The sequence below is a fragment of the Salvelinus namaycush genome, chromosome 13 (assembly GCF_016432855.1).
Source record: "Salvelinus namaycush isolate Seneca chromosome 13, SaNama_1.0, whole genome shotgun sequence".
Taxonomy (NCBI): Eukaryota; Metazoa; Chordata; class Actinopteri; order Salmoniformes; family Salmonidae; genus Salvelinus; species Salvelinus namaycush.
In genome coordinates, this window is record NC_052319.1 from 19,909,762 (window position 1) to 19,932,434 (window position 22,673).

The 22,673-nt window shown below is 42.8% G+C and overlaps 1 protein-coding gene across 1 annotated transcript in view; it reads right to left on the bottom strand.

Annotated features, from left to right (window-relative positions):
- The window catches only part of abca12 (ATP-binding cassette, sub-family A (ABC1), member 12), a 94,762-nt gene that overhangs the window by 42,696 nt on the left and 29,393 nt on the right, over positions 1–22,673 (bottom strand). Inside the window, 22 exon segments of the mRNA XM_039006272.1 lie at positions 182–433; positions 610–789; positions 1,210–1,300; positions 1,582–1,701; positions 1,881–2,020; positions 2,513–2,708; positions 4,589–4,753; positions 5,696–5,866; positions 6,187–6,317; positions 9,741–9,817; positions 9,954–10,162; positions 10,500–10,606; positions 14,800–14,903; positions 15,356–15,581; positions 15,844–16,138; positions 16,365–17,813; positions 17,940–18,292; positions 18,419–18,515; positions 18,749–18,886; positions 18,982–19,111; positions 21,016–21,239; positions 21,380–21,556. Of these exon segments, the coding sequence (XP_038862200.1) occupies positions 182–433; positions 610–789; positions 1,210–1,300; positions 1,582–1,701; positions 1,881–2,020; positions 2,513–2,708; positions 4,589–4,753; positions 5,696–5,866; positions 6,187–6,317; positions 9,741–9,817; positions 9,954–10,162; positions 10,500–10,606; positions 14,800–14,903; positions 15,356–15,581; positions 15,844–16,138; positions 16,365–17,813; positions 17,940–18,292; positions 18,419–18,515; positions 18,749–18,886; positions 18,982–19,111; positions 21,016–21,239; positions 21,380–21,556 (5,032 nt within the window).

Below are 22,673 nucleotides of genomic sequence, written 5' to 3' on the forward strand. Positions count from 1 at the left end.
TTCAAAGGGTTCTCCTATGGGGACAGCTGAAGAATCCTTTTAGGGTCTAGATAGCACCATTTTTTAAAAAGAGTTTACCTTGGGTAAATGTACTGACTGTACTGTAAGTCACTCTGGATAATTGCATCTGCTAAATCCCCAAAATGTAAATGTAAACATATCATCAACAACATAACGTTACCTATGATGGCCCTGTCGATGCTCTCCTGCAGGTATACAAAGCCTCGGTTGTAGCGCTGGGTCTTCAATGAGGAGATGTAGGGGTCCTTCACCCAGAAAGGGTTGCGGGAGCGGTCGGTCCGCATGGAGTTCTCGATGGACATGCGGATGGTGTAGTCCACCTTGGGAGGCAGCGCAGAAGAGGAGGAGCGTGAGGCGTCTCGCCGCTTCCTGTGTGAGTCGTCATCATCCTTGGGCAGCTTGAAGATGATACCTGCAGAAAGAAACACAGGAATAGAACACAAACTGCTATTTTATTTTTGACTACTTGAATATTATATTAAGTAACTGTATTGTTACAGAGAAAATATTTAATATAGGAATCAAGACGGCTGTAGGGTAAAATGTCAAAACACAAGGCTTATTTTGAAATATAAAGGATAGACTAACTGGCGTAGAGGTCTCTGGTCTGGGTGAGGTGTTCGGCCATGGTGTTGAGGTTGTCAGTAGAGTTGATGCCGTGGAAACGGTCAAAATTAATACAGGAAGACAGGTTCATCATCAGGTTGGACAGAGTGGTGATCTGGGTCACAATGTCCTTGTTTTTCTCCAGGAGGGTCGTTGTGTTAGCTAGGGGGAGAACAAGAGTCTATTAGATCAAATACAAATAAAACTAGAAAGATAAAGAAGATCTATAGCTAATAAAGGGGATAAATATCTTAAGACGGATTAAGATATTTAAGTGGTGAGAAGTGGTCAGGGGGTCAGGAGTCAGGGGGAAGATGTATATTAAATTCAAAGATAATATAAAACTAAAGAAAAAAAGATCCACATTTGAAAGAATGTATGAATTAATGAAAACATGTATTGCCCCGAAGGGAATTTGAATGTAGAAGATATGTTAAGACACATTTTATTGGAATGTGTCTTAATTGAAGGCCTTGATATGTTTTATATTTTACATGGAGATACATGGAACTAAAGAAGGGATAAGGGTTGTCTTGTATGTACCCATTTTCCAAAAGTAAGACCTTCAAATACAAAACTCACAGAAGTTCTTGAGAGTATCCTTCATCTTGCTCACATCAATGTCTGTCTGCATCTCAATGAAATTCTGAACAAAAGAATTGCCAAGGGAATTCTAGGAGGGAGAAAGAAGTTGAGTAAAATAACATCAAGATACAGTTGCTGAAACTTTCAGTTGCTGAAAAAACGTTCTAGTATTTTCCTCTACTTTCCTAGATAGATGGAATGTTCACCCTATTTGCTAGAGAGTGCACTACTTTTGAGCAGAACCCTTGTCAAAAGTAGTGCACTATATAGAGAATAGGGTGCCATTTGGGACACCGCCATGGATTCCAGAAAAAAGCAGATTGTAGTTTATATAAATCCATTGTAGCTTTGAGAATAGCTGGTTCATACCTGGAGCATTGGCAGGGTTTGATTCAGTATCTTGACTGAGTCCATAATGTAGGAAGAGGACTGGAGCCAATCCTGGGAGTACATCTTCAGGTTGGCAAACTGCTGCAATGTGGCATTGGACTGGAAGACAATACATACAGATGGTGATACAGTGTAGTGTAGTGTGTGTGTGTGTGTGTGTGTGTGTGTGTGTGTGTGTGTGTGTGTGTGTGTGTGTGTGTGTGTTCATGGGTGTGTGTGTGTTCATAGGTGTGTGTGTGTGTGTTCATGGGTGTGTGTGTTTGTGTGTGTGATTGTACCTTTTCTATGATGGTCCTAGTGAGTGGTGTGTCTGGGCTGTACAGGACCTGTCCCAGCAGCATGGGCTTGAGGAAGGCCCAGGCTATGGCTCCTCCAGTGGTGTTCACCATGTCTAGGTAGAAGTTCATACAGAACGGAGCTGGCCAGGGGAAGAGAAGGAGCAGGTTATAAGATGTGTCAGTCCTACATTCTTATAGGAAAATGTCACAATTTTCAACCTCATATTAAATCATAATTAATAATAAATAAAGATACTCATAATCTTGTTGTAATGATGTAATTTCAATCAGCTTTGAACACTGGGTCTATGCTTAAATCAAATAAGCAATGTGTGCTTATGTATGTAAAATGTATGTAATGTTGTCTCCGGCTAGAGCAGCCTATTTTATTTATTCTTCATTTAACTCGGCAAGTCAGTTAAGAACAAATTCGTATTTACAATGACGGCCTAGGAACAGTGGGTTAACTGCCTTGTTCAGGGGCGGAACGACAGATTTTACCTTGTCAGCTCAGGGATTCAATCTAGCAACCTTTCGGTAGCATAAAAGCCTGCTACTTTTAATTATCTAATAAATGATATCAATCAACAAAACAATCAACTAATCAACCCTCTGCAAAGTGAGTTCCATACTGGCATTGCGAGGGATCTTGAACTTGTTGACCAGCTCCTCCATCCTGTGCTCCTGCTGTGTGGAGGGGTCTGTCTCAGTCATGATGGGCAGCTTGGAGATGCCAAACAGGGACATGATGCCATGGTTACACATGGCTCTGGACACAGTGGTGAATGTAGCTCTGCTGGACATTGTTCTGGTTTTACCATGCACCATCTGGGGGTGGGAAAAGAAGAGAGTTAGGAGGGATGAATGAGAGAGGGAGAGAGAGACCCACAGCCAGACAGACCCTCAGCCAGAACACAGACTGATAGCAGCAATCCTCTCAGACTCAGCCATTCACTACTATCTCAGTATGAGTAGAGCTCTATATCAGACTCAGCCATTCACTACTATCTCAGTATGAGTAGAGCTCTATATCAGACTCAGCCATTCACAACTATCTCAGTATGAGTAGAGCTCTATATCAGACTCAGCCATTCACTACTAGCTCAGTATGAGTAGAGCTCTATATCAAACTCAGCCATTCACTACTATCTCAGTATGAGTAGAGCTCTATATCAGACTCAGCCATTCACAACTATCTCAGTATGAGTAGAGCTCTATATCAGACTCAGCCATTCACTACTATCTCAGTATGAGTAGAGCTCTATATCAGACTCAGCCATTCACAACTATCTCAGTATGAGTAGAGCTCTATATCAGACTCAGCCATTCACTACTATCTCAGTATGAGTAGAGCTCTATATCAGACTCACACATTCACTACTATCTCAGTATGAGTAGAGCTCTATATCAGACTCAGCCATTCACTACTATCTCAGTATGAGTAGAGCTCTATATCAGACTCAGACATTCACTACTATCTCAGTATGAGTAGAGCTCTATATCAGACTCAGCCATTCACAACTATCTCAGTATGAGTAGAGCTCTATATCAGACTCAGCCATTCACTACTATCTCAGTATGAGTAGAGCTCTATATCAGACTCAGCCATTCACAACTATCTCAGTATGAGTAGAGCTCTATATCAGACTCAGCCATTCACAACTATCTCAGTATGAGTAGAGCTCTATATCAGACTCAGCCATTCACAACTATCTCAGTATGAGTAGACCTCTATATCAGACTCAGCCATTCACAACTATCTCAGTATGAGTAGAGCTCTATATCAGACTCAGCCATTCACTACTATCTCAGTATGAGTAGACCTCTATATCAGACTCAGCCATTCACAACTATCTCAGTATGAGTAGAGCTCTATATCAGACTCAGCCATTCACAACTATCTCAGTATGAGTAGAGCTCTATATCAGACTCAGCCATTCACTACTATCTCAGTATGAGTAGAGCTCTATATCAGACTCACCCATTCACTACTATCTCAGTATGAGTAGAGCTCTATATCAGACTCAGCCATTCACTACTATCTCAGTATGAGTAGAGTTCTATATCAGACTCAGCCATTCACTACTATCTCAGTATGAGTAGAGCTCTATATCAGACTCACCCATTCACTACTATCTCAGTATGAGTAGAGCTCTATATCAGACTCAGCCATTCACTACTATCTCAGTATGAGTAGAGCTCTATATCAGACTCAGCCATTCACAACTATCTCAGTATGAGTAGAGTTCTATATCAGACTCAGCCATTCACTACTATCTCAGTATGAGTAGAGCTCTATATCAGACTCAGCCATTCACTACTATCTCAGTATGAGTAGAGCTCTATATCAGACTCAGCCATTCACAACTATCTCAGTATGAGTAGAGTTCTATATCAGACTCAGCCATTCACTACTATCTCAGTATGAGTAGAGTTCTATATCAGACTCAGCCATTCACTACTATCTCAGTATGAGTAGAGCTCTATATCAGACTCAGCCATTCACTACTATCTCAGTATGAGTAGAGCTCTATGTAATACTCCATAGGGTCTCCATAAAGAAACACAATACTACTGTTCTATCTAATTATGTGTGTTTGTCTCAGTATGAGCAGAAGGAGAGAAAGAAACAGGAAGACAGAGACAGGTAGACAGACTGCTAGCTACAATCCTCCCAGATTGTCGCAGCATCATGCTTTAATACTTACACTGCGGAACTCTGGGTCAGAGACCAGGTTGAGGTCTCGTATGGAGAACATGTAGTCCTGCAGGTGGGCGATGGCAGGAAGCAGCTTGCCCATCATGTCCGTCAGGAACTTGACCATCTGCAGCATGAACCCCACTATGCTCTGCATCTCACTGGACAGCATCAGCTGTGGAGAGACATATGGAGGGACATTAGTATCACACAGTAGACAGCGGAACCCTTTGTCATTAGGACTAGGCTGTAGACAGCTGAACCCTCTGTCATTAGGACTAGGCTGTAGACAGCTGAACCCTCTGTCATTAGGACTAGGCTGTAGACAGCTGAACCCTCTGTCATTAGGACTAGGCTGGAGACAGCTGAACCCTCTGTCATTAGGACTAGGCTGGAGACAGCTGAACCCTCTGTCATTAGGACTAGGCTGTAGACAGCTGAACCCTCTGTCATTAGGACTAGGCTGGAGACAGCTGAACCCTCTGTCATTAGGACTAGGCTGGAGACAGCTGAACCCTCTGTCATTAGGACTAGGCTGGAGACAGCTGAACCCTCTGTCATTAGGACTAGGCTGTAGACAGCTGAACCCTCTGTCATTAGGACTAGGCTGTAGACAGCTGAACCCTCTGTCATTAGGACTAGGCTGTAGACAGCTGAACTCTCTGTCGTCTGAGAGCCTGTGGACAGAATCAACCTTTGGCCTTACTGTCCTTAATTACATTACATGTCTACCTATCTCAGGGTTTCTTAATCCCGGTCCTGGTGATCCAAAGGGGTGCACATTTTTGTTTTTGCCCTAGCACTACACACCTAGCACTACACACCTAGCACTACACACCTGATTCCACCAATCAACGCATCATCAAACCTTTGATTAATGGAATCAGACGTGTAGTGCTAGTGATAAAACAAAAATGTGCACTAGTTTGGGTCCCCAGACGCACATATAGTCACAGAGAATTCCAATGTGTAACCTTTACATGACCTGCCCTGGCACTGAGACATAACCATTCCTTACCCTGTAGACGACACTCTCCATGTGGACGTAGCAAGCCAACAGCACTATGAAGTTGTACTGTAAAACTGCTGAGATGGCAGGTTACACACACACACATACCCTGTATATCACGTTCTCCATGTGGACGTAGCGAGCCACGATGACTACAAAGTTGTACCACTGGTTTATAGGCAGGTTGCAGAAGACCTGGAAGATGAGCTGCTCTGTGCTATTCATCTGCAGGCTGGTTGGGTCCCTGCAGTGGTGCATGTTAGCCAGCCACGCTAGGATCTAGAGGGGAGATAGAGATTGTGTATGGGTCAGATCACTAGATATAGTACTAGCTAGTAGCAAATTAGAAGAGTAAGAACATATGATGGAGAGAAGAGAGAGAGATGTTTCACTGCAGTGGTGCATGTTAGCCAGCCAGGCTAGGATCTACAGTAGACATAGAGAGGTTGAAGACTGGTCTGACTTTCATGACAACTTCTAAAAATGATGATTATATGATTTCTCTCTCTTTTTGAGATAATTGTATTTGGTGTTATTGTTACACATCCTATGGGCATCACAGCTGATCTGTGGCTTAGAATAAGCTGAGGTGAGCTCACCTGGAAGTTGCTGTTAGGCATGGTGGTCTCCATCAGCAGGTGGAGGATCTCAGGTGGGATGTCAGTGTAACGCTGGACCTCCAGAGCAAATGCTGTCTTGTTCCTCAAGAGCTCCGACATTTTCACCACACCTAGGAAATACAATACAATAGGTGACTGCAGAGAAAATACAGGAGGTTCAACACCTTGACCACACCTGTAGAAAAAATGTAACAGGTGACTGAAGAGAAAATACAGGATCTTGACCACACCTGGGAAACATAGAATATATATTTTACATGATATATTTATACGTTGGCCTCCCGAGTGGCGCAGCGGTCTAAGGCACTGCATCGCAGTGCTTGAAGCGTCACTAAAGATTAGGGTTCGATCCCGGGCAGTGTCGCAACCGGCCGCGACCGGGAGACCCAGGAGTCGGCGCACAATTGGCCCAGCGTTGTCTGGGTTAGGGGAGGGTTTGGCCCAGCGTTGTCTGGGTTAGGGGAGGGTTTGGCCCAGCGTTGTCTGGGTTAGGGGAGGGTTTGGCCCAGCGTTGTCTGGGTTAGGGGAGGGTTTGGCCCAGCGTTGTCTGGGTTAGGGGAGGGTTTGGCCGGCCACATGCACACAGCCACGGTTGCCAGTTGTACGGTGTTTCCTCCAACACATTGGTGCGGCTGGCTTCTGGGTTAAGCGAGCATTGTGTCAAGAAGCAGCGAGGCTTGGCAGGGCCGTGTTTCAGAGGACGCATGGCTCTCGACCTTTGCCTCTACCAAGTCCGTACAGGAGTTGCAGCGATGGGACAAGACTGTAACTACCAATTGGGGAGAAAAAAGCGTAAAAAGTACAATATATATAAATATATATACAGTACCAGTCAAAAGTTTGGACACATCAACTCATTCAAGGGTTTTTCTCTATTTTTACTAGTTTCTACATTGCAGAATAATAGTGAAGATATCAAAACTATGAAATAACACATATGGAATCATGTAGTAACCAAAAAAGTGTTTAACAAATCAAAATATATTTTATATTTGAGATTCCTCAAAGTAGCCACCCTTTGCCTTGATGACAGCTTTGCACAATCTTGGCATTCTCTCAATCAGCTTCATGAGGTAGTCACCTGGAATGCATTTCAATTAACAGGTGTGCCTTGTTAAAATGTAATATGTGGAATTTATTTCCTTCTTAATGTGTTTGAGCCAATCAGTTGTGTTGTGACATGGTAGGGTTGGTATACAGAAGATAGCCCTACTTGGTAAAAGACCAAGTCCATATTATGGCAAGAACAGCTCAGATAAGCAAAGAGAAGTGACAGTCCATCATTATTTTAAGACATGAAGGTCAGTCAATATGGAGAATTTCAAGAACTTTCTTCAAGTGCAGTCGCAAAAACAATCAAGTGCTATGATGAAACTGGCTCTCATGAGGATCGCCACAGGAAAGGAAGAACCAGAGTTACCTCTGCTGCAGAGGATAAGTTCATTAGAGTTACCAGCCTCAGAAACTGCAGCACAAATAAATGCTCCACAGAGTTCAAGCAGCAGACACATCACAACATCAACTGTTCAGAGGAGACTACGTGAATCAGGCCTTCGTGGTCGAATTGCTACAATGAAACCACTACTAAAGGACACCAATAAGAAGAAAATACTTTCTTGGTCCAAGAAACCTGAGCAATGGACATTACCGGTGGAAATCTGTCCTTTGGTCTGATGAGTCCAAATTTGAGATTTAAAATAACATCAAAATGATCAGAAATACAGTGTAGACATTGTTAATGTTGTAAATGAATGACTATTGTAGCTGGAAACGGCTGTTTTTAATGGAATATCTACATAGGTGTACAGAGGCCCATTATCAGCAACCATCACCCCTGTGTTCCAATGGCATGTTGTGTTAGCTAATCCAAGTTGATCATTTTAAAAGGCTAATTGATTATTAGAAAACCCTTTTGCAATTACGTTAGCACAGCTGAAAACTGTTGTTCTGATTAAAGCAGCAATAAAACTGGCCTTCTTTAGACTAGTTGAGTGTCTGGAGCATCAGCATTCGTGGGTTCGAATACAGGCTCAAAATGGCTAGAAACAAAGAACTTTCTTCTGTAATTCATCAGTCTATTCTTGTTCTGAGAAATGAAGGCTATTCCATGCGAGGATTTGCCAAGAAACTGAAGATCTCGTACAACGCTGTGTACTACTCCCTTCACAGAACAGCGTAAACTGGCTCTAACCAGAATAGAAAGAGGAGTGGGAGGCCCCGGTTCACAACTGAGCAAGAAGACAAGTACATTAAATTGTCTAGTTTGAGAAACAGACACCTCACAAGTCCTCAACTGGCAGCTTTAAATAAATAGTGCCCGCAAAACATCAGTCTCAACGTCAACAGTGAAGAGGCGACTCTGGGATGCTGGCCTTCTAGGCTGAATTGCAAAGAAAACGCCAAATCTCAGACTGGCCAATAAAAATAAAAGATTAAGATGGGCAAAAGAACACAGATACTGGACAGAGGAACTCTGTGTGATGCTCCAGATCCTCAACTAGTGTAAAGAAGGCCAGTTTTATTGCTTCTTTAATCAGACAACAGTTTTCAGCTGTGCTAACGTAATTGCAAAAAGGTTTTCTAATGATCAATTAGCCTTTTAAAATGATAAACTTGGATTAGCTAACACAACGTGCCATTGGAACACAGGAGTGATGGTTGCTGATAATGGGCCTCTGTACGCCTATGTAGATGATTCCATAAAAAATAAGCCATTTCCAGCTACGATAGTCATTTACAACATCAACAAAGTCTACACTGTATTTCTGACCAATTTTATGTTATTTTAATGCACAAAAAAATGTCATTTTCTTTAAAAAACAAGGACATTGCTAAGTGACCCCAAACGTTTAAACTGTAGTGTATATTTAGGCAATAAGGTCCAAGAGGGTGTGGTATATGGCCAATATACCAGGGCTAAGGGCTGTTCTTATGCACAATGCAAACCCCCGAGGTACCTTATTGGGATTATAAACTGGTTTCCCTCGTAATTAGAGCAGTAAATGTTTTGTCATACGTGTGGTATATGGTCTAATATACCACTGCTGTCAGCCAATCATCATTCAGAGCTCGAACCACCCAGGTTATAATATACCACCTTTAAATATAATTATAAGTAATTCTAAAAGCAGTACGGGCTGCATGTTCAGAAGAGCAAAATACATTACATGAGCTTTACGCTTCATAGTATAATTAGGCAATTAGCTAACAAATTATCTAAGTGATTAGCTAATTAACCCTGAATTAATAAGCAATTAGCTCATTAATGACTTAGCTTATCGAGTAGAGTAATTGAAGTAATGGGGCAGTGGTGCCTGGAGTTGATCTAGTCTAGTGGTTAAGGCCACTGCCTCCAGCACATATTGTCCCCCTGCCTGCATGAGATTGAATCCCGGGCCTCACCATCCTTCTCACCTCTGTATCTCCCTTTAATGAATCTATCTATCTATCTATCTCCCCTTCATCCATGCCTGTCACCGTCAAAAACAACAATAAAATCCTAATAAATAAATGTTGAAAAGTAATTGGTATACCTGGAGAGGTCATGTTGATGTTGAGGATTTTCAGGCTGCTGATGTTCAGGCCAAGCGTCTGGGTGAGTGCAGAGGTCCTGTGTCACAAACATGCACAGGCATATCACACACATGCACACACAAACATTTGTCAACGATAACTTCCATTTACACAATATACCATTTAGTTCTTCATTTATTTTTAAGTCTACATGTCCTACAATGTCTCCATACCAGTTTATGTTGACATTGTAGGTGTTGGGGTCTCCTATGAAGGTTTCGAACAGAGCTTCAAACAGGTCAGAGCTGTCCTGGACCAGACTCCGGGTCATTATGTGGAAGGCCTGGAGAATGGGCATGGCAGTCTCACACAGGAACCCTGGGCCAAGAGACAGAGCCTGCATCACCTGTTGGATGGAGTCCATATCCTCCAGCGCACACACCTGCAACACAAGTTACAAGTTTATTTGCAATGTGTAATGAATAGGCCTACATTGAAAATCTCACTCACGAAGCAGAACGTGCAAGCTGAGTCATATGGACTGTGAATTTTGTCCGTATAGAAGGCCAATGGTAGCAGTCAAAACACTGTAAATAAAACAGGTTACTGTATGTGTCTTGTTGTAGAACACATGTAGCTCCTCGCTGTTGCAACAAATGTCTGTGCCTACCCTAGTCTTGGTGATGTTATGGTAGTCTAGACATTATTCCAGAGAGAATAGCCTCTATATCCCTCTCGCCCTACAGATGAAAGTTTCATGAGAAGTACTGTGTTCTAACCGTAGAGGTCAGGGAGACCAGTCTGTTGCTGAAGTTTCCACCTGACCAGCTGCTGCTGAAGAGTTCAGACCCTAACTGGATGGTCTGGAGTAGGAGGTGTAGGTTCACTTTGGAGGGAGGGAGAGAAGGAGGGAGTGAGAGGGAGAGAGAGAGCGTGGGAGGGAAAGGGAGGGCAGTAGAGATGTGTTAAGGTGACATGGTAACACAGTGTCCCACAGGGCATCATTACCACCTCTATTTCAGGGTGGCTTCTCTGAACAGCAAGCACCAAATTATGTGGGACCCTGCATACTACTGACAAGGCAAAGGGACCAACCTCTGCGTCCCAAATGGCACCCTATTCCTCACATAGTGCACTACTTAGGTCTCTGGTCAAAGCAGTGAGACCTCAAGGCGAAACATCTAATTAAAACGAGACATGAACTACGGTGAATGGTAAATATTGGTGCACTGCATTGAAAACCCAGAAGAAAAGCGAGTGACTTAACATACTCTTTGAATCATTTAGGATCTCAGGGGTACTGCAGTGGAGAAAATAATAAAAAGGGTATGATCCTCAAGCTAGGATCATACCTCTGGGAAATGAAAGGGTTGTAGCTGAAGTAGCTGTGGTGCAGTTTTACAAGTGACTATATTGCATATACAGAGATATAACCTTGTTACGTGGCATTATAAAACAAGTACAGTAGCCAATTAAAATGTGGTCACAAAGCTATTATATTTGTGCGTGGGGGGGGGGGGGGGTATTTAGTGATTGAATTCTTACTAGGCTAATGCGATTTAATAATGTTTAATAAGGTGCAGAGTGTCTTTCTCTTGGAGATGTGCCATATGCCTCCTGGCTTATCTGGAGTTCTAACAAAGCTCACATTATTAAGCCTATCCTATTGCACTGCCTGGTTTCAATATGAAATATGTCCATTATATAATAATGGTGTTTGGAATATGGCTACATTAAAAACAGATTGTGCGCAATGATGTATATAAACTCTGGATTGCTGATGCTATGTATTGGCCAATGAGAGGCTTTGAAGCCACCGGTCAGCCATATTGGCACTCCCCAGAAGGAGCAGTCCTCCATAGGAATGGATGGAATCCTACAGTATTTTAATTGAATAGGAAAACATGACATGTATTTAAGCATATATTTTTTTGTTGTAGTGGGGACAGTAACATTAGTACTTTCAAAAAATTATACTTTAAGGAAAATGTAGATATTTTTTGTATGTTTCGCTCACATAATATACCAATAAGGCACAAGAGGCAGTGCTGTATCATGAATACAGTCACATGTAAATGGCGTTGTTTGGACCGACACGATACCAACATTAAAATGACAATGAATTACACATTTTCATCAAAACTTTCATCAAATTTCATTCTTCCACCTCAAGATATTGTCTGGACAAAAATGTGGTCGTTAGTTCTTTTGGTCATGTTGCTATAAACGCGACCCAGTTGTTAATTATTTTTCACAAATTTGCTATGCAAAAGGACTGGTCGTCCGTTCTAAACAGAATGGTTGCTATGCAGGCTGGATAATGTTCTTGTCACTTGTCACCGACTTCAGATGACTCAGACATGTCAAACATTGAAACTGGAATGACAGTCCACTAGCTGCATTTTTGTTTGTTTGAGTTATGTTCTATTGGCATTTTGGCTAACCGATCGCTGCAGCTGTACATAGTCCATCGGTATATAGCCCACCCAATTTACCTACCTCACCCCCCATACTGCTTTTATTTATTTACTTTTCTGCTCTTTTGCACACCAGTATCTCTACTTGCACATGATCATCTGATGATTTATCACTCCAGTGTTAATCTGCTAAATTGTAATTATTCGATTTATTGCCTACCTCCTCATGCCTTTTGCACACATTGTACATAGATTCTCTTTTTTCTACCATGTTATTGACTTGTTTAATGTTTACTCCATGTGTAACTCTGTGTTGTTGTCTGTTCACACTGCTATGCTTTATCTTGGCCAGGTCGCAGTTGCAAATGAGAACTTGTTCTCAACTAGCCTACCTGGTTAAATAAAGGTGAAATAAAAAAATAAAATAAAAAAATTACTTGGATATGTCCATGATAAAGACGTTGATGTGTGATTCAACTAGCTCTACAGTATGTATGGTACTACAGAGATCAGAATTCAAAAGTGAAACATTGTTTCCAAGGTCAGACAGGCAGACAGAGAGACTTATATTAACCCCTGCTGTACGAAACTAAATGCCAGGCTGGAAGCAAGGAGAAATAATGTGCGAGTAGAGATAAATACAAGCGCTGATTCGGACAGCAACATGAGCATGATATTCTTATGGAGTGATCATTTTCATATGGAACTGTTAGCAGGCATTCGTGTGTCTATGGCGGCGAATACAGCATAGCTTGGAAAGCTGCTCGTCCAATCAGTATCTAGGATCCAAACAACCAGTTTTATAATATAACTTTGAAGTATGCATTAAGATGTTGATAGTATCATAAAATTGGCAAAAATGTAGACATTAAAAAATGCATTTCTATAGCTTCCAAAATATTTTTTACAATGGTGGGGTAGTGCCAAGATGGAGGCACGAGGCACGATGGCTTCAAAACAGCTCCCCTGTCAGTCATCTAGTGTATATAAATAATTGATTGCGTGGGATTCCTCAAGTAGGAGTTCCTAGTAGGAGTTATATAAAGGTCAAATAGAGAGGCGGAGGGAAGGTCTGACTTCTGACTTTTTCTGACTTCTGTATCAGAGGACACCTGACACGTGGAGTTGTAGAAATCAAATAATGCATATGAACATTTAACAGTGTGAAGACTGCATGTGGTTGTCTGTGAGGGTTAGGTCTGTAGGAGTCTAGAGTCGCCGCTACGCAATTAGACACAATGTGAGTAGGAGGAGGAAAGACACCAGGGGAGATTGTCTGTGAGAGAAGTGGAGTTAGTAGGAGAACATATAGTTAGAGGCGTTTTAGAAAGAAATTATTTATTCTAGAATGTTCTTATTTAAATGTATTTAGGTACATCTTCCCACTCTAAATCAACTAATATGGCAGCTTAATGACTTTACACATTTTGGATATTATGATAACATTGTGCCACCAGTAGTAACACCAATGATGGTAACACTAATGAGACATTTTAGGTTGTTGAGGATATTTTCTTAAACGGAGGCCAAAGACGCTCAAATCAAGGTTATGCTCAAATCAAGGTTATTAACCCTTTAAAAATAATTGACTAAAGTGATATGATTAAAAATGTTGCTCACAATGTTATTTCCCTTCATTTACATTTAGTAACAACAAGTGACACTTTGGATTTAGACACACCAAATTATCAATGGAATCCTCAAATTGATGACATTCTAAAAGGGTGTGATAAGCGAATCATTTTCTTTAATATAGACACCTCCCCCGATAACAGTTTGCCACTGGAGGGAATGCTCAAGGTCCTTGTATGTCTTCGTAAAGAGTGATTTTCAAGGCGCTAACATTAATGACATATGGCATAACTGAGGGACAGAAATTATACTAGTAAATAAAATAGGTATTTTGATAGCTTTGTTTGTTTATAATAATCTATACAATATGATAAATACTTTTGTTCACTTTCTAGCATTCATAATAGACAGATATCTCTAAATCCCCAAAATATGTCACTATTAACTCTACACATCACTACTGGGGACAAGCCAGTTTGCTTACCCTACTGTAAGTACTTTGAACAATGCATAAACATTGTATAAAGGACTTGCATTATGTTTTATAATTGATAAACATCTCAATATAAACAAAAACATGTATGATGTGTAACTATTTGTCATTTTAAAGTGTTTTCATGGTTGCAAAGGCAAGGGCAAATGCTACCGCAACTCAAGAACGACCCCACTACATTTGACCAGAGCCCTATGGCCCTTGGTCCGAAGTACTACACTAAATAGGGAATAGGGTGCCATTTGGGATGTAGGCCTAGTTAGAGATATTCTAGGGTTAGAGGCTGGGATAATGGAAGAATGAAGAAAAGTAATCTTGCCCACTCAGCGGATTCCCCTCCATCAAACTAACGATGGAAACTAAATGGGATTTTTTTGTCTTTGTAATGTCTTTCTGGAGCCAATCGGTCAGGTCTATAGTGAGACTCTTGTCTCCTTTATTTATCAACCATTTAAACAACGTGCGTCCTATTGAGCAATACATCTAATTTCAAGGGAGTCCTGACTGAGCCATGAGCCTCTGAACCACTAAGAGAGGAGGGGGAGGGAGTCAAGAATTGATTGATTTGTAAATGAAGAGTAAAGTAACTAGGCTTACCTTGTGATTCAGTGGCCAGGCCCATTGTGATATTCTTAATAAGGGGAGCATAGGGAAGGTCCTCGGGAACCCTGTTAGATATGTCTGTCAGAACCATCGTCAACCTGTGGGAGTGTGCGGAAGACGAAAAACCATCATCATCAGCTGCTCCTCTCATTTCTGCATGTAGTACTGTACACTACAATTAGTTACATCTTTTATCATGGTTGTTATGCACATGATCCTAACAGACTAGATGATAATATTAGTAGATTATAGTATTAAAGTAAACACCAAGTAACTGGAAAATACTGCTTCTGAGATAAAAGAATAAGTCATCCAAGCTGAGATCTCTGTATGCTACACCTGTGAGCACAAGCTATTGTCATGGGACAGATGGGACACTTATTCAGCTTCATTAACCATTTATCTCCAAAGCAACAGAAAAACTTAACCTGGTCCCAGACCTGTTTGTGCTTGATAGCCAACGTCTATGATCATTTTCATGCCAACGACCATAGAAGTTGGCAGGACAGGACAAACAGATATGCAATCAGTCTAAAAACAGAAAACGAACTTGTCTGTCCAGTTGGTCTCGTTCATCATTAGCAGATGTCCAGTGTTCATCTTGGCTGCAGCCAGTACCAGACGAGCCACGCTGGCCTCCATGCTAGTGTTTGCCAGGCCCAGGAGACCCTGAACGTTATGGAGAAGCAGCTGGGTGATATCAGCAGTCTGGGCCAGGGGGCCTCGGCCTGACCGTAACACCTGCAACATCTTCTGGATGGCATGTTCCAGGTCGCCTAAATGGTTAACAGACACAAATATAGTCCTTTCTACAGTGCTAGTTTTAATGTAAGCATTCCTTCAAGGAGGAACAAGTATATCTTGGTTAATTTGTTTGAATCAATACATAAAAAATGTTTAGCAAATGTTTTGCTTGATCTTAATTGTAAGTGCTCATCTATGGAGCAGATAATTATAGCTTGCCAGTCCCTGACACAAGAGGGACCATTACCTTGTATCATAGTTCCCTGGTACAAAAAAAGATGGAGAAAGAATTACCTATGATACTGCCTGTTGTCTGCAGGCTGGGGTATGAAGACAGAGAGACCAGGAGACTCTGAACCGAGCTAGAGATGACAGCCATAGCGCCGGCTATGTCCCCAGTGGTGGCGGTGTAGTTGATAGCCATGGTGGTGATGTGCAAGATATGGAGGGAGACGTTGAAGTAGTGTTCACTGCCATCAGGCATCAGGGGTGCCACAGCCATGGCGGCCCGGTTGAGGGATGCCAACATGGAGGGTACGTGGACGGCTGATTGGGGCATTGATAAACCTTGCCACAGGCTGGTGGACACCTGGTGATGATGATGATGTTTTTTAATTGTTCAAAAATCATTGTACAAATAGCCAGCCACAAGCTCAATTGCAAGAACAATTTACAATGTAATGATTCAATAGGAAACATTACAAATATGGCTAACATATTTACTGTTGATATTTACTTATGTATGCATTCATAAAGCACTTATAACAGCTACATAAGACATTATAATATCTGTCAAAGGCAGTCACAAACATTACCTGTTGTGACACTCTAAACAGGACCTGGACCGTGGCACCAGCACTGTCCCCCTGGTACCCTGTTGGGGTGTTGGTTAGGTTGAGCATGGTAAGGATAGACATGGTGACCTGCTTGGAGATCCCCAGGAAGGATGGAGGGATCTGGGCCGTGTTGGAGACCCCAGAGAGGGCAGCGAGAAGGACCGGCTCCAGAGGGAGAACGTATATTCTCTGGTCCTCAGGCAGAAAGGCCACCAGGGCAAGGAAAGTCTGATTGATCATTGCCTCTTTCTCGTGAGGGCTGCTGAAGTTGTGACTTTCAGCGGAGAGGTTGAACAGGGTATGAGTGGCTAAGGCACTGTTCAGGAAGAGAGGGTGAGTGATGGACTGGATCGGCTTCCTGTCCGGAAGGGTTGTCTCCCTATCAGAGGCCAGGAGATGATCCAGTGAGGCAGAGAGCATGCTTGTAGCCTTCATCATCTTATTCATGTCCCGTGGGTGTGAAACCAGCCGTGCAAAGCCTTTCACCATCTGGCCAGAGGTGTTGAGGTACATCAGGCTGTCTGTGGGTAGGTAAGAGGTGAACACAGCAATGGTCTGGTCTAGAGCCATCATGTACGGAGCCAGACTCATGTAAGCTTCTGGTCTGGACAGAGAGCTGAGGATGTTCTGAATAATAGCATTGATCTGAGATGTAATATCAGAGACCTCTTCAAGGTTATCCGCCAGGATGTCGTTGAAGGCGGTGAGAAACTGAACGGCCATGTTGGATCCATTGTTGGGGCCACTGTAGATGATCCTTGCCACCTCAGCACTCAGCTGCCTAACCATATGCTCCACCCTCTGGGCGACCTGTAGTGGGGGATGCTGGGACAGCACCATGGCCATGTCCGCCATCTTGCCCAGGCCTGCTGACAACTTCTGTATCTTGGCCAAGTCCTCCATGATCCAGTCTTCATGTGCTATCTCCACGAATAGCTGGCTGTATGCCTGCCACTGTTTGGGGAGGGTGAGGTAGGAGAGGATGCCCAGGGCCACGTCGATGGGGTCGTCCAGAGGAGGGGGGACTGAGGGGCCCCATGTCACGGCTCCGGCCCTGGACATGGACCTGGAGACGTTCCCCATGGGTGGTAGTGATGGTGGTACCATGCCCATGTCCCTAGAGACCCCTTTGAGCACTACAGACAAGTCAGGGTTGCCGAAGAACATATGGGCAGTCTCCATGATGTCTGGCATGGTGGGTGGCATTGCCAGGGCCTGGAACAAGACAGGGTAGTCCAAGTAGAACAGATCAAGGAAGTCATCCATTGGCTCTTTCATTGGCTCCTCCCTCATCAATTCGCGGCGGACCCTCCTGGACACACCCTCATTGTGGTGGGGGAAGGGACTCCTGCTCCGCCCGGTCATCTCGTCTTGTAATTGGCTCAGGTAGTAGTCCAGCGGGGCGAAGAGATCACTGGTCTGAGATACCTAAAAATGCAGAAAAAAAGGCCAGCACCTACTTGAATATGATTTGCAATTGAAGCTTTGTGTTTATTTTCTTTAACTTATAATAACATCATATCTTCATTAACCACATGCATGTGTCTGGGATACCTGTCTGAGCATGGTGATGACGTGCTCTGCTAGCTCCACAAACATCTCAGAGATGGGAGGGAAGGGGACACTCATCTGTCTCAAAGTGGATAAGAAGGCCTTCACCACCTCGTACATCCTGGGCAGAGCCTGGGTTACCAGATCCAACCCGGTGGCGGTAGAGGAGCCCCACCAGCCGCTGAACTCAATAGCCTTCTCCAGGATGAGGTTTGTGGCGTTGGCAGATAGGAACTGTTCCATGACGCCGTAGACAATAGGCCAGTCTCCCAGAAACTGTACACGGACCAGCTCCCTGATCATATCTTTCAGCAGCTTGTTGATCGACCCTCCGTCTGGCCTGGAGAAGATGTTCTCTGTGAATGGATGAATGAAAGAATGGATGAATGAGTTTCAATTTCTGTCTTGTAACATTCATGTGACCAATCATTTATGTGATAATTAGACACAATTTTAAATGACATAACAGTGCAAAGTTGTACCTGTGAGTATGGCCTGGATGGAGTCCTGGGTGAGATTAGACCCGGTGAGGAGCATCTCCAGGGCTTCCATCAGGAGGTGCTGGGCAGATGTGGCATTCTGCAATAGAATAGAATCGTTTATTGTCCATTTGGTGAAAACTGAAATTCCGCTTCTGCCTTTTCCCAACACCCCCAGACAGACACACACTCTCTCTCACACACACACACACACACACACACACACAAATGTTGAGAGGCACAGGGGTCAGAAACCACCGGGTGCATGGAGAGCACTTTAGGGTTAAGTGATTGCCTTGATCAATGGCACAAAGGAAGAAGATGGCACAGCACCTGGAGGAGCTGGCTGTAGACCATGGTGTAGTTGATAGTCATCTCCATGGCTTGGAGGTAGGGACGCATCCACAGGTCCAGGTCCTCGGTGAAGTTCATGCCTTTCAGGAGGATCTCCATGGCTTCCATGAACACATGCTGGGCGGAGGTGGAGTTCTGAAATAGAATAGAATAGTTTACGCACACACACACACACACACGCACACGCACATTGAGGGGAGATTGTAAGATACCTGGAGCAGATGGCTATTCTCCAGAGTGTAGTTTAGGGTCATCTCTACAGCCAGAAGGTAGGGTCTCATCCAGGGGTTGTCCATGGCCAGGGCATCCAGCTGCTCCAAGGCCATCCTGAGATCCTGAGTACTGGGGAGGACAAGAGACATGGATTAGGACCAATGACTGTACAACTAATCATTTACAACAAGAATATACAGATCTGTATGTTTAAGGTTATGACTGTGAGTGAGGACAATAGGGAGCGGTTTCCAAGCTCAATGGAGAATATGTGTCCGGGAAACAGGCCCTATGTGTTAAAGACATAGATAAATTGAATGCTTTCACATATATTATAATTTCATACATGCAGGACAGAAATGCTACTTATGTGTCAGTGAAACTACTCTCCCATTAGTGAAATAGCAGCAAGAGATATGTTGGTGTCAGAAACAAAGAATATAATAGCATATAGCTAAAGTTGGATAGCCTGTGGTTAAATTGAAACAGAGAATGTATTTACTGTATGCTTTCATGTACTGCAACTGCTACACTTTTCCCCTACATAAAATAATAATGACTCAGTAATACCATTATTTAATTCATCTGGATTGAATATAATCATAATTCATCATGTATTTTTTTGGGGGGTACTTATTCATAATTTTGGGATATAATTTAGGCCGTGGTTTAAGGTATAAGATTGTTTCTTTCTTTGGGATATTTCCATTACAGTGGTCAGTGATCTACGACTCTCGCCGTCAAACTTGGTCAACATCCCAAATGGCAACCTATTCCCTTCATAGAGCGCTATCACATTGGGCCCTGGTCAAAAGTAGTACATTATATAGGGAATAGGGTGCCATTTGGGATGCAATCGTGATTGATTCCATGAGATATGTATAATGTGATTCTTATCAGCACTGAGTTCATTATTACAGAAAAGGAAATCAATTAAAGAGGAAAAGAGACTCAGATAACTGAATAATAGTTAGACATCACTATCTGCACACACACACACACACACACACACACACACACACACACACACACACACACACACACACACACACACACACACACACACACACACACACACACACACACACACACACACACACACACACACACACACACACACACACACACACACAGGATCTGTGTTCAGGTAAAGAGTTAAACTAAACTAATGCACATTTGATTGTTCCAAATTCTCTAATGTAATTTAGGAAGGAATCTAAATTGGTTTGCCTCTGGTTTGTGCGTGTAGGTGATAAAATGACTGTGATTTGTGTCTTTATTGGTCATTTAATTCTCTCTCTAACCCTCTGAGATAAACATTTTATTCTGCCTAATGCTTTTCTCCTCGTCCTTCTCGATGTCTTGTATTTGAGCACTCCCAGGGCCCATATTCACAAAGTGTGTCAGAGAAGAAGGGCCGTTCTAGGATCAGTTTTGCCTTCCAGATCATAATGAATATGATTATATGGACAAGGCAAACCTGATCCTAGCTCAGCACTCCTACTCTGGGATGCTTTTTGAATACAGTCAGAGAAACAGCTTATAAACAGCTTATAAAGTAAACAGGGTGTGTCAATCGGGTATACTGAGAAAGGCAGAATAAACAAAAACACAAAGCAGCACCGGAGATGACTTGCACTCTTCCTCTGACTGTCAAAGTTTACCTTGTGGTGACCCAAAACAACCATTAGTGGCACATAGAAACAAAGTCATGCGAAGGTCTGGTCAGGTAAGTATTTGTCACTGTTATACCCTTTTTACACTATTGTTCTGGCCCAAACCGTCCTATGCTGATATTTTCATTTCACATTGTCCTTTCCAGCCACTACCATATGGTGGATACGTAACCAGGCCAATGCAGTACAGCTCAGCTCGGATCAGTCATGTGAAAGGGGCATTAGTGTTTTGGTTGTTAACTAATATATAATAATAATATTTAGTAGACACTTTTGGGTGTCCCCAGGGGGAATTGAACCTGCAGAACTTGGGATTGCAAGTGCCATGCTATACCAACTGAGCCACACAGTACTCACCTCTGGCTCAGTTGTAGTTGGAGAAACTGTGCGTTCCAGTGAGCCTGGTCCTCGGTGGTCATATTAAGTCCCTGTAGCTGGTACAATGTGTTGAACAGCATTGCACCAAGCTGCTCAGTAACTATGGTGCGGTTAACCTGGACCCAGTAGAACGAACGCAGAGCTGCCACCATCATAGCTGCTGTAGTGTCCACTGATACTGGCCCATGCCCCATCCCCATGCCCTGGGAAGAGAACACAACAGAAGACAACAGGCAAAGGAGCTGTGTCAGTAACGTAGCAGCAGAGATTACTAGGTGCTACCACAGTGCCCTCTAGTGGGGAAGTTTTACAAACTGAAATCCTAGTGATTACTACTACTCACGGTCATGTTTGGATTGGCATAGACATAGTTGGACGCAGCATCGGCCTCCATGACTGGTAGCAGGCTGATGTTACACCACAAACCCAGGCTGGCCTCACTCAGCCCAGCCGCCTCTCTAACTGGCTCCCAGGCTTTCAGGACCTGCCTGCACTCCAAGGTCTTACTCCTATTAGCAGCCTATGATGGTGAAAAACAGCAACAAGGAGGGACAGTGAATTGTGATTTCTACTTAATTGTTTAAAAAACAAAACAGCTTAACAGAAGAATGGGATTAAATAATAATAATAATAAACTAATTGACATCAAGACAAACGTGGGGAAATGGACTCATTCTTCTCCACAAGCAGTTCCAGTAAAGAGAAGGGCAGAAGATTCACACCGTTATCAGTGATAATCTTGAAGACTGCATACTGTCTCATACATACAATGGGGGATAAAATATCGGCCTTATTTGACTTCTTTATTCTGGACTGTCATCAGATTCTCTCTAGGGTAAACACACAACAATACAGTATATCATATGAAGGGTAATAGAACAGACGATTAAGTAAGCCGGTCAAGTGTGTCAATAAAACTTGTATAGCCTCCATATTTATGTAGAAACACTTCCTTTTATTGTATAAATATGTATGGCATGACTAAGAGTTTGGTCACATGAAAGGTGATCTATTGAGAATGAATCATAAAACTTACTAAAACTAAACTCAATGGTGTAGTTTTTCCTTGTCTCTTTTCCTTGTTGGATCACCCACAACTTGAAAGGAAGTTGGGGAAGCTGTGACCTATTCTCTTTCTATTCATCTTTTATTGTACCTTATTGTCCAAGCTTGGGCGTGGGCTGGAATCTCAGGGGAGAACTTTGTCCTGATCCACATGAACCCTTTTCACACTGTCATACCAACTCAAACTAAACTGTGCTGGCTCTGATATTTTATTTCAATTTGTTCTTTTCAGCATGGTTCCAGCATCTATGGTGGATGTGTAACCTGGCCAGCTCAGTACTGCTTAGTTTGGTTTGGCTAGGTAATGTGAAAATACCTATTGTGATACATCTCCCTCCTGATTCTTACGGTTGTGAAACTGTTCTAGACAACTTTTTTAGGCAATATTGACAGGTAATGTGGCTTACAACGAGATGGGGTATGAGATACTAGGGCAATCAGTTTTGGCAACGGTCAACTGAATATATATATATTTTTTACTGAAAACAATGATCTTGGCCCACCGTTTAGAGTGCAAAGGTGAGTCTATGCTCATTGTGTTGTCGTTAAGAACATCTCTGAACCAGATTTTA